The sequence below is a fragment of the Heterocephalus glaber genome, unplaced genomic scaffold, assembly GCF_053883595.1.
Source record: "Heterocephalus glaber isolate CG9 unplaced genomic scaffold, H.glaber_assembly_v1.0 deba00001613, whole genome shotgun sequence".
In the NCBI taxonomy this organism is placed as follows: domain Eukaryota; kingdom Metazoa; phylum Chordata; class Mammalia; order Rodentia; family Bathyergidae; genus Heterocephalus; species Heterocephalus glaber.
The window spans coordinates 4,958,009-4,972,735 of NW_028258384.1; the positions used below are offsets into that span (position 1 = coordinate 4,958,009).

Consider the following 14,727-nt stretch of genomic DNA (forward strand, 5'->3'; position numbering starts at 1 on the left):
AATTCACAGTATATTGGCCATTAAGTGTACTTGAAAATAGTTTCACTTTTGATGCATTATTTGACAATTTACAACAAAAAATATTTTCTATCAGTCTTGGATATACATGTAACATAAAAATATTCTGGCCATCTACTCCTCATCCGAGACAATTTCCCATAACCTTTAAAAACCCATGTTATCTGAGACATTCAATATTTCTCCATTTCTCTTTTAAGCACATATATTATCTGAAGAAATGAACTACTCATTGCAAGACCACTGAAACATAAGTCCTCTAAAATTCTTTTGTAATTCAAAGTTGTAATGAATTATTATTGAAACCAGTGATACAAGGACATCTATTACACTATACTGTTCATTTCTATATGTTTGTATAAAATAGTTTACTTAGAACAATGGTGCTTGAAGTAAGTTCAGAAAGCAGATGCTTTTAGTAAGAAAAAATAAATCAAAAAAGGAATTTAACATTTTTATCATTCAATATCAACCAACCTCTTTGATCGTGATGATCCTGAAGATTTAGATTTTTCTGAAAAGCTAGTTCCCTAAATATGAGGAAAAAAATACAAAGGTGAGTAAAACTCTCAAAGCAACATCCCTACAATTAACCATTTTCCTATAATAAGACCTTTGATACAGTGATATGCCTCAACTGTTTCTCTAAAAGGAACTTCAAAAAAACTGCACAGTGGGACATGGTAGGGCACAACTCTTAATACCAGCACTCCAGTAGGATGAGGCAAAAGGATCTCAAGTTCAAGCATAGCTGGGCAATTTAGCAAGACGATATTTCAAGATAAAGACTATTTTAAAAGGGATGGGAATGTAGCTCAGCAGGAAGGCCCTGGGTTCAATCCCTATTATAGAAAAAAAAATCTGTGCAAAGCCCCAGGGTTCAATCCTAGCACCCCTTTTAAAAACTAATTCTCATGTTTAGTGTTAGGTTTCCTTAAGATTACTCCTTTTTCTTTTTATTCTTTCTTTTTTTCTTGGATTGAACCCAATGCCTCTAGCATGCTCTCTTCCACTGAACTACAACCCCAGGCCCAATTTGTGGGTTTTTTTCTTTTTTGTAGTGCTGCAGATCAAACCCAGGGAAGCATGCATGCTAGGAAAGTATTCTTCCATTGAGCTAAATCCCCAGAGACCTCTGTCTTTTTAAATCATTGCTGCTGCATGCTTGGTGGGTGGGAGGGGATGTATTGCTACACCATGACCCTTGCTGCATTCAACAAAGACAAAACAAAGGTGCAAAAGAAATCAGCTACCAACACAGGTAAGCAATTTTAAGGATCTAAAAACATATCATCATTCTTCTCTATGCTCATATATGGCATAAACTAACTTCTATAACTTGCTTTCAGACACTAAATTTACCTTCATTTTGCCAGTATAATCAATATATTAAAATGGATTCCACTTTTTACACAGTGTGGCAACAATTCTAAAACCACAGTGTTGGGTTGCTATGGCAATACTTCTTTCGGAGGGGGGCAATACTGGGAATTGAACCCACAGCCTTCACATTGAGCTACCTCCTCAGCTCTTTATTTTGAGAAAGGGCCTTGCTAAATTACCCAGGGTAGGCTTAAACTTGCAATCCTTCTACCTCAGCTTTCCAGAATACTGGGATTAACAGGTGTATGCCACCATGCCCAGCTTTGGAAACCCTGAATACCAAGTTTTGAAAAATCTCAGAATCATGGAGCTATGCCCACACCATCTACCTTAAACATCAGTGGCACACCATAATGACGGTTAAATACCTATCTGCTAGCAAGCCTTCAGCTTTCTGACTTCAGATAAACTGCTGAAGTAAAGCACAATAACAAAAATAATGAATGCCTTCTCAAACTGAATAGCTAATAATATGAAGAAGATAGTCTTGAACACAGCATGTATCAACTTGCAGCAATATAATGGCATATTCTAGTTGGCTGTTAATTAATAACTGTCTTTAAAATACTTCAAAGTATTCTTACTTCTTCCTTGCTGTTTTCCATCATATCAGAGTTATTTCCAGAACTGCTGATTTTATCTAAAAAAGAAATAAATAACATTATTTATCTCTTCAATGTATTATCAAATAGAACTCCAATACCTACATCTGCACACACCTATTTTCAAGCTACGAAATATGATAATACTGCTAATATTAACTGGTAATTACTCATATTAAAATATCCAATATCCTTAAGAATATTCTATATACTTTTGTTTGACCCACTCAACTTATAATGCATTAAATTTTTTTAAAAGAGTATATTAGTATCAACACATTTTCTGTTGTAACTTCCTGAGATAATTCCCAATAAAGAAAATCTAGGCTCCCAAAAATAAGACAGACTAATAAATTATATTTCATCTCACCAAAACACAGAAAAAATAAGAGCAAACTAAACCTAAAGCAAACAGAAGAAAAGTGAAAACTAGAATAGAAATTAATGAAATAGAGAATAGAAAAACAATAGGAAAAAAATTAATGAAATCAAAATGAAAATAAAAACATGAAAAACCCTTAGGCTAAACTAAGAAAAAAATACAGATGACTTACCTCATTAAACCAGAAATGAAAAGAAACATCAATGTCAACCTTACCAAAATAAAGGAATACTATAAACAACTGCATATCAAAAAGTTAAGATAATTTACATGGGGCCGGGGATTTAGCTCAGTGGTTTCGCCGCCTGCTGTGCAAGCACAAGGACCCGAGTTTGATCCCCGGTACAAAAAAAAAAGATAATTTACATGGACAAACTTCTAACAACAAATTACTGAAACTGACCCAAGAAATTAATATACAATGAAAATAGATCTAATTGAAGAGATTAAAGTAGTAATCAAAAAACTACCCACAGGGCCGGGTATTTAGCTCAGTGGTTCCACCACCCGCCTCACAAGCGCAAGCTCCCAAGTTCGATCCCGGTACCAAAAAACAAACAAACAAACAAACAAAACTACCCACAAAGAAAAACAAAGGCCCAGATGTGTTAACCACTGAATTATACCAGTTACAGAGTATCAATTCTTCATAAACACTTCTAAAACAGAAAAGGAGACACTTCCCAACTCATTTTATATTCTGATACCAAAACCAGACAAGATAGCACAAAAAGAGAACACTACAGACTAACATCACTTATGAATATAGATGCAAAAAGTCCTCAAAAAATTACTATAAAGGGCCAGGGATTTAGCTCAGTGGCACCGCACCTGCCTCGTAAGTGCAAGGTCCTGACTTCGATCCCCAGTACCAAAAAAAAAAAAAACAGCAATGAGATAGCTCTACATAACTATTAAAATGGTCAAAATTCAAAACACTGACAACACCAAATGTTGCTGAGTATGTGAAGCAACAGGAACTCTCATTTAATAGTGGTGAAAACATAAAATATTACAGCCACCTTTAGAAGAGAGTTTAGCTAGCTAGCTTTTTTTTTTTTTTTTTTGGTCTCAATTTTTTCCCAAGGTCACGCTATATAGCCCAAGCTGGCCTTGAACTTGTGATCCTCCTGCCTCAGCCCTCAGTGCTGCGATTATAAGCATGTACAACCATGCCTTTCTTAGAAACTAAATACATTCTTATCCTATGATCCAGCAAACAAGTTCCTTGATACTTAGCAAAAGGAACTGAAAACACATGTCCACACATAAACCTGCACAAGACATTAACATCTTTATTTTATAGAAACATGTTATTCCTGTAAATATCTTTACAAGCAGTTTTATTCTAATTGTCAAACGTGGGACCAGCTAAGTGTCCTTCAGAAGGTGAACGGATAACTAAACTGTGGTACATTCAGGCACAGGAATATTTCAAAGCTAGAAAGAAAGGGACTATCAAGCCATAAAAATATCTGGATGAAAATTAAATGCATATTACCAAATAAAAGAAGTCATTCTGGAAAGGATACATACCCATGATTCCAATTTTATGACATTTGGGAAAAGGAAAAACTATGAAGACAGTAAAAAGATAAGTGGTTGTAAGCAGTTGGAGGGGAGAAAGGAATAGGTAGAGCAAAGAGGATCTTCAAGGCAGCAAAACTAGCCGGTATGACACTTCAGAGATGGGTCCAGGTTTTTACACATTTGTCAAAAATCCCTGAAAGAGCCAGGCATGATGGTGCATGCCTATAATCCCAGTACTCGGGAGCCTGCAGCAAGAGGATCAATGCAAGTTCAAAGCCAGGCTGGGATACATAGTGTGAGTTTAAAAAAACAAAACAAAACAAAAAACCCACACATAAATATACACACATATATATCCCTAAATATATATTATATTCCTAAAAGACCTGGGCACAGTGACAATCGCCTGCAGTACCACTTACTTGGGAAGACTATGTAGGACAGTTTGAGCCCACAAGTTTGAGACCAGCCTGGGTAATAATGCAAGACTCCATCTCAGAAACAATATAAAATGCAGGCCAGGGATTTAGTTCAGTGGTGCTACACCTGCCTCCCAAGCACAAGGTCCTGAGTTCGATCCCTGGTACCGGAAAAATAAATAAATAAATAAAACAAAACCTAGAATATATAATACCAAGAAATGTCTAGTTTTTAATTAAGAAATCAAGAACTTCATCAAAAATCTATTTTTAAAAAGCCAACAGGTGACATTATACTTAATATTGAAAGACTTAACACATTCCCCTTAAGATAAAGAATAAGACAAGGATATCTGCTCTTGCCATGGTACTTGTCGGGAGCAATACTACATGATTTTAGGGAAAAATCGTTTGATTAGGCCTAGTTCTCCTGCCTACAGGCCAGCTATGGCATTTTGAGACATAATTCCATTTTGGCCTCGGGTCACAACTGAGACCTCAATGATCCTGTGATGCTCCAGGACAAGATTACACCAGCTGAAGACATCCTGGGAGGAACAAAATCTTCATCTACTCAGTTCCTCATTGTTCTTGGATTTCTGCCAGCCCCCCAGTCATTCGTTACACTTTGTTTATCCCGATATAGTGAATTCTCTGCAAGTCATTTGCTACATCTGTTTCTCCTGACCTACAGAATAAAAGGTGCGGTAAGCTGGGGGCTTTGTCTTTGCTGCCCAGAGCAGCACTGATCAGGCCCAAAGCCTTGCTTATTCTCAAAGTCTCATTTTTTCTACCTTTCCTGTATAGTAAGTTAATTCGCCTTGTGCTTCTGTGGCTTGCAGGAGACTAGGACTTACTGCAGAAGTTCTAGTAATGTCCCCTTTCCCTGTTCCCTATAGGTACTCAACTTTGCACTAGATTCTAAGTACAGAGCAAGTACACAAGAAAAAGAAATGAAAAGCATTCAACATTGAAAAGGTAGATGTAAAACAATCCCTATTGAGATATGTCATTACCTTATACGTATAAGAGATCCTAAGAAACCCACTGAAAAAAAATTATTAGAATTAATAAAAGGAGTTGGGAAGGTTAAAGGATACAAGAAAAATATCAAATATTCAATTGTAAGTCCATATACTTACAATGATTGATCTGAAAACGAAATTTAAAAACAAGCCCACTTACAACTGAAAATAAGCAAGGCATGGTGGCACACACCTGTAATCCCGGCATGCAGGAGGCTGTGGCAGGATTGTAAATTTGAGGCCATCCTGGGCTACAAAGACAGTTCAAGGCCAGCCTGGAATATACAGTAAGACCCTATCTCAAAATAAATAAATTAATTAAATATTTGGCAATAACTTTAGCAAAAAGAAGCACTGCCAGGTGCAGTGGCACACACCTTTAATCCCAGGTAATTAAGAGTCTAAGGCAGGAGAATTGCTTGGGCCCAGGAATTTTAAGCCAGGCTGGGCAACACAGCAAACTCTGCCTCAAAACTAAACAAAACAAAACGTACAAAACTTATTCTCCAAAAATTAGAAAACAGTGTAGAAAGAAATTAGGGGTCTAACACCAGTACAACATACCAGAGCTTATGGGACACAATGAAAGTAGTCCTAAGCAGGAAGTTTATAGCTGTGAAAGCCCACATCACAAAAACAGAAAGCCCAAATAACCAAACAATGCACCTCAAGATCCTAAAAAAACCCAACACAATCCAACCCAAAGTTAGTACAAGGAAGGAAATTACAAAGATCAGAGCAGAAACAATAAAACTGAGATTTTAAAAAAATCAAAGTTGGATCTTCAAAACAATAAAACAGAGAAACCCTTAGCAAATCCAACCAATAAAAAAGATCCAAATCAATGCAATTATAAATGAAAAAGGTAAAATCACAATGAACACTGTTTAAATCAAAAAGATTATAAACAAACCTGTACACATATAAATTGGAGAATTCAGAAGAAATGGATAGATTCCTACATACGTATGAGTTATCAAAACTGAACTGATAAGATTTTAAAACCCTGAATAATCCAATAATTCACAATGAAATTGAAGCAATAATAATAAAAAAAAACCTACCAAAAAAGAAAAGCCCACATCCAGGTGGATTGACTTCTGAATTCTATAAAAACTTCAGGGAAGATCTTACACCAATACACTTTAAGCTCTTTAATAAAACTTAAAGAGAAGGAGTACTTCCAAAGTCATTCCTGGAAGCTAGCATTACCTTGATTCCAAAACCAGACAAGGATCCAACCAAAAAAAAAAAAAAAGAATTATAGACCAATCTCTTTAATGAATACAGATGCAAAAATCTTCCACAAGACACTAGCAAAGAGAATGTAACAAATTATCAAAATGCTCATATATCCTGACCAAGTAGGCTTCATCCCAGGGATGCAAGGATGACTCAACATATACAAATCAATAAATACAACACATCACATAAACAAAAGCAAGGACAAAAATCACTAAATTATTTCAATAGATGGAGAAAAAAGGCCTTTGACAAAATCTATCGTCCTTTCATGATAAACAACTCTGAAGAAAATAGGTATAGAAAGACCTTATCTCAATCTAATAAAAGTCATTTATGACTAACCTATTGTGAACATCATGTCAAATGGGGAAAAACTGAAAGCTTTCCATCTAAAATCAGGAACAAGACAAGGATGTCTATTATCAATACTCAACATAGTACAGTGGACCCTTGACTTATGAACTCAATTGATTCCCAAGGGCTGGTTGTAACTCAAGTTAGTTGTAAGTCAATACAGCTGAGATCTGGATGTTTACCTGGGTACATGCCATAGGTAACAAGAGGCAGATGAATCTTCCACTAACCTAATTAGTCCAAGTTGTTCAAATGTCAGGCTGGTCATAACTTGAGGGTCCACTGTACTCAAAACATTATCAAGAGTAGGCAATACAAAGAAATAGAAGGGATATGTATAGGAAATGAAAAAGTCAAATTACCATTATTTGCAAATGATATAATCCTCTACACAGAAGATCCAAAAAAAATCCACCAAAAGATTCTTAGAATAACCCGATTAAGTAATGAAGCAGTATATGAATTCAACACACAAAAATCTATAGTGTTCCTGTACACTAGTAAGGAACCCACTGAGAAAGAAATTAGGAAAATAATATTCACAATAGCACCAAGAATAATTACTTAGGAATTAACCTAACTAAGGAAGTAAAAGATCTCTATAACAGAAACCACAGTATTCTCAGAAAGGAATTCTAAGAGAACATCAGAAAATGGAAAGATATCCCCATTCCTGGTTACACAGAACCAATACAGTCAAAATGGCTGTATTTCCAAAATTGATATACAGATTTAACACAATCTCAATCAAAATACCAACAGCATTCCTCAGAGAACTAGAGAAGACAATCTTGAAATTCATATGGAACCAGAAGAGATCCAGAATAGCAAAAATAATCCCGTGTAATAAGAGCGAAGATAGAAGCATCACAATTCCAAACTTCAATTTTTACTATAAAATTACAATGATTAAAAAAAATAGCATGGTACTGGCACAAAAACAGACATGAGGATCAATGGAAAAGAATACAGGATGTAGAACCAACCCCAAGCACATTCAACTGTTTGATCTTCAGATAAGGGGCCAAAAACATACAGTGGAGCAAAGATAGCCTCTTTTAACAAATGCTGCTGGAAAAACTGGCTATCCACACAGAGAAGACTAAATCTAGACCCATATCTCTCACCACGTATTAAAACAAACTCAAAATGAATCACAGAACTAAATGTTAAAACAGAAACAATCTGGTGGAAGATGAAACACAAAAAACTTTTGAAGTCATAGGCATAAGCAAAGACTTTCTGAATAGAATCCCGGTTGCACATACAATAATACCATGAATCAGGCCTGGGATTTAAGTCTATGGTTCCGCAGCCTGCCTCACAAGCATGAGGTCCCAAGTTCAATCCCCAGTACCAAAAAACAACAACAACAAAAAACAAATTAAAAAGCTTCTGCACAGCAAAAGGAACAACCAACAGAGTGAAAAGAAAACCTACAGAATGGGTAAAAAAATTTGCCAGCTAGTCCTCAAACAAAGGACTAATATCTATAATAAATAAAGAACTCAAAAAAACATAGATGCCCCAAAAGTAAAAACCTAATTAAAAAATGGGCAAGTGAAACAGACACTTCATAGAAATACAAAGGGCCATTGAATACATAGAGAAATGCTCAACATCACTGACCATCAGAGGAATGAAATTCAAACAACACAGATTCCATCTTACCCTATAAAGAATGGCCATCATCAAGAAATCAAATAATAAATGCTAACAAGGCTGGGGGAGGGGTGGTTCCTCCTTGTTGGTGAAAGTAAACTGTACAAACACTATGGAAATTCTTCAAAAACTAAAACTAGAAATTCAATTTGACCCAGCTATTCCCCTTCTAGGTGTCTTTCCAAAAGAGTTAAAGACATCTTATTACACTGATACATGCTTACCCATGTTTATAGCACCACAATTCATAATACCTAAATCTTGGAAGCAGCCTATATTATATGTCAATCAACAAATTAATGAATAAAGAGAGTGTGGTAGCTGGGTGTGATCACACACCCCTGTAATCCCAGCACTCAGGAAGCTGAGGCAAGAGAATCGCCACGAGTTCCAGGCCAGCCTGGGCTCCACAGTGCATCCAAGGCCAGCCTGCACTACAAAGTGAAACTCTGTCTAGGAGAGGGGAAGAGGAGAGGAGGGGAGGGGAGGGGAGAGGAAGAGAAAAAGACAGGAGTATTTACACACAGTGGAGTGCTACTATGACATAAAGAAAGATACACTTGAGTCATTTGTAGGAAAATGGGTGTACCTTGAGACCATAATGGTAAGTGAAATAAACATAGAAGCTTAAATATCACATGGGTTCCTATATGAGAAACCCAAATTAACATCAAAATAAAACATACATAATAGGAAGTAGGGAGATAGATTTTCTCAAATGGGAAAGGGATCAAGAGATAGGAGGAATAAGGGATTAAAAAAAGAATTAACATGTGTTATGTATATATACAAACCCTACATAAGGAGTGCAAACATTACATCCTGCAAACATGCACTAATACAAAAAAGAAAAAAAGAAATGCACAGAATTTCAGGTTCTATTTAATAGAATTAGAAATATCCCTTAAGATTGACTAAAGATAATGATAACTGATATCTACAGAATCTGCCAAGACATGTATATCCACTTCAGGAAAAGAAAAATAATATGGTATTTTTCAACAGACAGTGTTACCCTTGTATGGGGGTCCTAGAGGATGTCGTATATCACAGAAAGTCCACTCACTGCCAGCCCTATTTGAAAACGTATGAGCAGCAATCTCAATGACCAAGATTACCCAAGCAGCAGTTCTCCATACTAATAAATGTCCTGAAGCTAATGGCCACCACTTTGAGCACCTCTCCTGACTGTAGAGGCCAAAGGTAACTTGTATTAATCTCATGATATCTCAATAAATTTAGTATTAAAATATTTATACAAGTTTTTCTTTCCCGAAGTGTATATACATTTTTTGCATATACTCTGTATGTCACATGGGTTGAATAAAACATTTGGCTATAAAAAAATTATAAAAGAAGAAATTAAAGACCTAATTCTATGGGAAAAACACCTCGTCATGATAATACTTCCCAAACTAATCTCCAGATAAGCCAGAATCCCTGTCAGACTCTTAGCAGAATTCTTTGTAGACATTGATAAGCTCATTCTTACAATTCATACGGGGGCTGCAAGTATAGCTCAGTGGTAGAGCACATTCTTAGCATACTTGAGGTACTGGGTTCAATCCCACATATATATACACACATACATATTTCATATGAAATTGAAAGAGTCGAACTAGGAGAGTAATACGGAAAAAGTAAGACGACATACCAAGGGGATAGAATTGAGAATCCAGAAATAAACTTCCTATCTGTGGCCAACTAATACTTTTTTTGGCAAAGATACAGAACCATTTAATAAAGAAAGAACAGACTTCAGCAAATGGTGCTGGCATAACTGGATAGCCATCTATGAAATAATGAAGTTAGACCCCTTCCTCATATCACATACAAAAAAAAAACCCCACCTCAAAATACATCAAAGACCTAAAAATGTGAACTAAATGTATAAAATTCTTAAGACGCTGAGGAGAGATAAATCTTCATGATCTTGGATTTGGTCATTAATTTTAGCTGTGACACCAAAACCATGAGCAAAAAGAGGAAATATATATACATTAGACTTCATCAAAAGTAAAAATGTTTGTCCTTCAACTGGATAACCTAGAGAATGGGGGTAAATATCTCCAAATCCTGTATCTGACCTGAGTGTCCACTGACAAAGGAATAAACAAAATATAGTAAACATACAATGGAATGCTATTCAGCCTTTAAAAGGGAGGAAATTTTGATACATTCTACAACATGGATAACCTTGAAGATATCAACCTAAATAAGGCAGATACAAAAGGATAAATACTGTGTGACCATACTTATATGAGGCTCCTAAAGTACAGTAATCCACACTTATTTAAGTTTTCACTTTCTGCAGTTTCAGTTACCCAAGAGAACTATGGTCTGAAAATACTAAATGGTAAATTCCAGAAATAATTCCCAAATTTTAAATTGAATGTCATTTTTTTGAGACAAGGTCTCACTACATAATTTAGGATGTCCTTGAACTCACTATGTACCCCAGGCTGGCCTCAAACTCCCAGCAATCCCCCTGTCTCAGCCTCCCCAGGGCTGTGATTACAAGCATATGCCACCAAGCCCGACAGTATGATGAAATCTTATGCAATCTCACTCCTTCCCAACCAAGACATGAACCATCCATTTTTCTGTCATGTCCACACAGTATATAATACATGCCCAATAGTCACTTAGTTGCCATCTGAGTTATCAACAGCCATGGTATCAAGAGTGCTTAACCCTTCTTAATAATGCACCAAAATGGAAATGCAGTGATTTTAGCAATTTGAATATGACAAATAGAAGATGTAAACTGTTTTCTTTAAATGAAAAGGTGACCGTTTATCACAGGTATGCATGTACAGGGAAAAAAAAGGAAGTACTGTATAGAGTTCAATACTATTACAGGCATCCACTTGGGGGTGTTTCAACATATCCCTCTTGGGTAAGAGGGGACTGCTATGATCAAATATACAAACACAATGTAGAATGAAAGTTGACAGAGTTGGGTGGGAGGGACGCTTTGGGGAGTTAGTGTTCAAAGGGTACAGAACTTCAATTGGGGAAGACGAAAATATTTGGGAAATGGATGATGGCAAGAGTTACACAGCAACTGTACTTAATATTACAGAATTAGTCTCTTAAAATTGATTATAATGGTGCATTTTATGTGATGTGTAGTTTAATAAAGTCCAGAATACATAGTTATTACAAACCAACAATAAGAGAAATACTCATTCAAACAGTGACCAAAGAATCTAAACAGACATTTCTCCAAGGAATATATATACAAACTATCAGTAAGCATATGAAATAATACACATCATTAGCCATCAGGCAGATGAAAACCCTAAGTACAACCCTAAGTACAATGAGGTGGTATTTGACATGTACTAAAACAGCTAAAATCAATAAATAGACAACATGCCTGCAGCTGACACTGGAAAATGGCAGCTTGAGGATAAGGAGGGGAAGGGAAGTGGGTCCCCGGGATCCAGGAAGGCTCTGAGCCGAGAACTGAAGTCTACAGGGAGAGTGTAAAGATTTTCATGAGCTCCCAGAGCCCAGATTCTCTGAGAGGGAATGGCAGGCCGAACCTGCAGATGCACAGTGATTACTGACAATCTCAGAGGCCTCCACAGAGAAAGGCATCAATGGAATGGAGAAGTTGACGCACCAGACTGCAGCGGCTGGTGAGTAATCAGGGTTCAGACTTCACCCAGGAGAGGGTTATTGGCTGGTAGTCATTTTGGAGGGGGCCAACTGAGCTCGGCAGTCAGAACAGCTGCGGGCAGACTCCATCTAGTGGCTTCAGGTGTCTTGATGCAGGAGCTGAGTTCAAGCCGGCAGGAGACACAGATTGTTGTACGGTCAAGGAATCTGGTTCTAGCCTGATAGCCAGAAACTGGCCTGAACTTCAGATGAACTGAAGGGGCAGGATGTTTGGGATTACCCACTACCCCACTGTGAAGCTGCAGCTAGCTTACTGGGATTAATCAATTTGGCTCTGGACTCTGTTTGCCCACATTGCCTAACAGTAGCAGCTGGGACACACCTTGAATTCGATGTTTTGGGTTTTTTCTTTTTCTTTTTTTCCTACTTTCTAGTTCTTGTTTTATTTTTTTTTTGATTGTTTGAACACAGTTTCTAGTTTTTTGTTATTGTTGTTGTACTATTATGGTTTTTATTTTTTCCTTTTCTCTTTCCCACCTCTTCTTTGCCAGTTTTCTAAAGTTTGTCCTCCAGCCTTGCTTCTGATCTCTTCCTCTTCTTCTATTTCTGTTTTACCTCCAACCTCTTTTAAATCTTCTCCCCTACGGGAGAACCCAACAAAAGAAAAAGTCATGGCAATGACAAGTCAATACGTTTCAGTTGTAACCATCAATGTTAATGGTCTCAATTCACCAATCAAAAGAAATAGACTGGCAGAATGGGTCAAGAAGCAAAATCCAACAATATGCTGCATACAAGAAACACACTTAATTCAAAAGGAAACTCATAGACTGAAAGTTAAAGGGTGGACAACAATACTCCATGAGACGGGAACCCAAAAAAAAGCAGGAGTAGCTATCCTCTTTGCAGATCAAGTAGATGTCAAACCAACACTGATTAAGAGAGACAAAGAAGGACACTACATCCTTGTAAAGGGAACAATCCAAGAGGAAGAGATGACAATCATAAATATCTATGCACCAAACACTAGTGCACCCAACTATATAAACAAATACTAACGGACATGAAAAGTCATATATGCACTAATACAATTGTAGTGGGGGACCTCAACACCCCACTGTCACAAATAGATAGATCAACTAGACTAAAAATAAGTAATGAAATACTAGAACTCAATGGAACTCTTGAACAAATGAACGTAACAGATGTTTACAGAGTCTTCCACCCCACAAAATCAGAAAACACATTCTCCTCAGCTGCACATGGGTCATTCTCCAAAATAGACCACATATTCACACATAGAACATGTTTAAGTAAGTGCAAAGGAATTGAAGTTATCCCCTGTATATTATCAGACCATAGTGCAAGGAAATTGGAGATCCACAGCAAAAGAAACTCAAAAAAATTCATAAACACATGGAAATTGAACACACACTTCTGAATAACCAACACATCACAGAGGAAATTAAAGAAGAAATCAGACATTTCCTTCAATTAAATGACAATGACAATACAACATATCAGAATCTATGGGACACAATGAAAGCACTCTCAAGAGGGAAATTCACAGCAGTGAATATACATATTAGGAAAACAGAATAAGCCCAATTAAACAACCTGATGCTGAACCTCAAGCTTCTGGAAAAAGAACAGGACAACCCCAAAGCTCATACAAGGGAGGAAATTATAAAGACCAGAGCAGAAATCAGTGCAATGGAGACTAAGAGAATGATACAAAAAATCAATGAAGCCAAGAGTTGGTTCTTTGAAAGAATCAACAAAATTGATAAACCCTTGGCCAACCTTGTCAGAAAAAGGAAAGAAAAGGCCCAAATCCATGCAATTAGGAATGAAAAGGGTGCAATTACAACAGACTCAGCAGAAATCCAGAGGATCATCAATACCTACTTCCAGAAACTATACACCAATAAGATGGAAAACACAGAAGAAATGGACAGATTCCTAGATACATATGAATTACCAAAGTTGAATGAAGAAGACCTAAAAACTCTGAACAACCTAATATCAACCAATGAAATTGAAAATGTAATTAAAAACTTATCAACTAAGAAAAGCCCGGGCCCTGATGGCTTCACTGCTGAATTCTACAAGACATTTAGAGAGGAACTGCTGCCACTACTGTTTAAACTCTTCAATGAAATTGAAAGGGAAGCAATACTCCCAAATTCATTCCTGGAAGCAAGCATCATCTTGATCCCCAAAGCAGAGAAAGACCCAACCGAAAAAGAGAACTATAGGGCAATCTCACTAATGAACATAGATGCAAAAATCCTTAATAAGATACTGGCAAACAGAATGCACAAGATCATCAAGAAGATCATACCCCCTGATCAAGTGGGATTCATCCCAGGGATGCAGGAATGGTTCAATATACGAAAATCAATCAATGTAATACACTATATCAACAGACCCAAGGACAAAAACCATATGATTATCTCCATAGATGCAGAAAAAGCATT

General features: G+C 36.7%; 1 protein-coding gene across 4 annotated transcripts in view; it reads right to left on the minus strand.

The window, feature by feature from the left end:
- Positions 1–14,727, minus strand: part of Atrx (ATRX chromatin remodeler) — a 300,168-nt gene that overhangs the window by 207,038 nt on the left and 78,403 nt on the right. For all 4 annotated transcript variants that reach the window (XM_087196600.1, XM_087196598.1, XM_087196599.1 and 1 more), the window contains exons 3-4: positions 1,986–2,041; positions 496–548 (exon numbers count right to left, since the gene is read on the minus strand). In XM_087196600.1, coding sequence (XP_087052726.1) covers positions 496–548; positions 1,986–2,041 — 109 coding nt within the window. The remainder of the gene's footprint in view (positions 1–495; positions 549–1,985; positions 2,042–14,727) is intronic.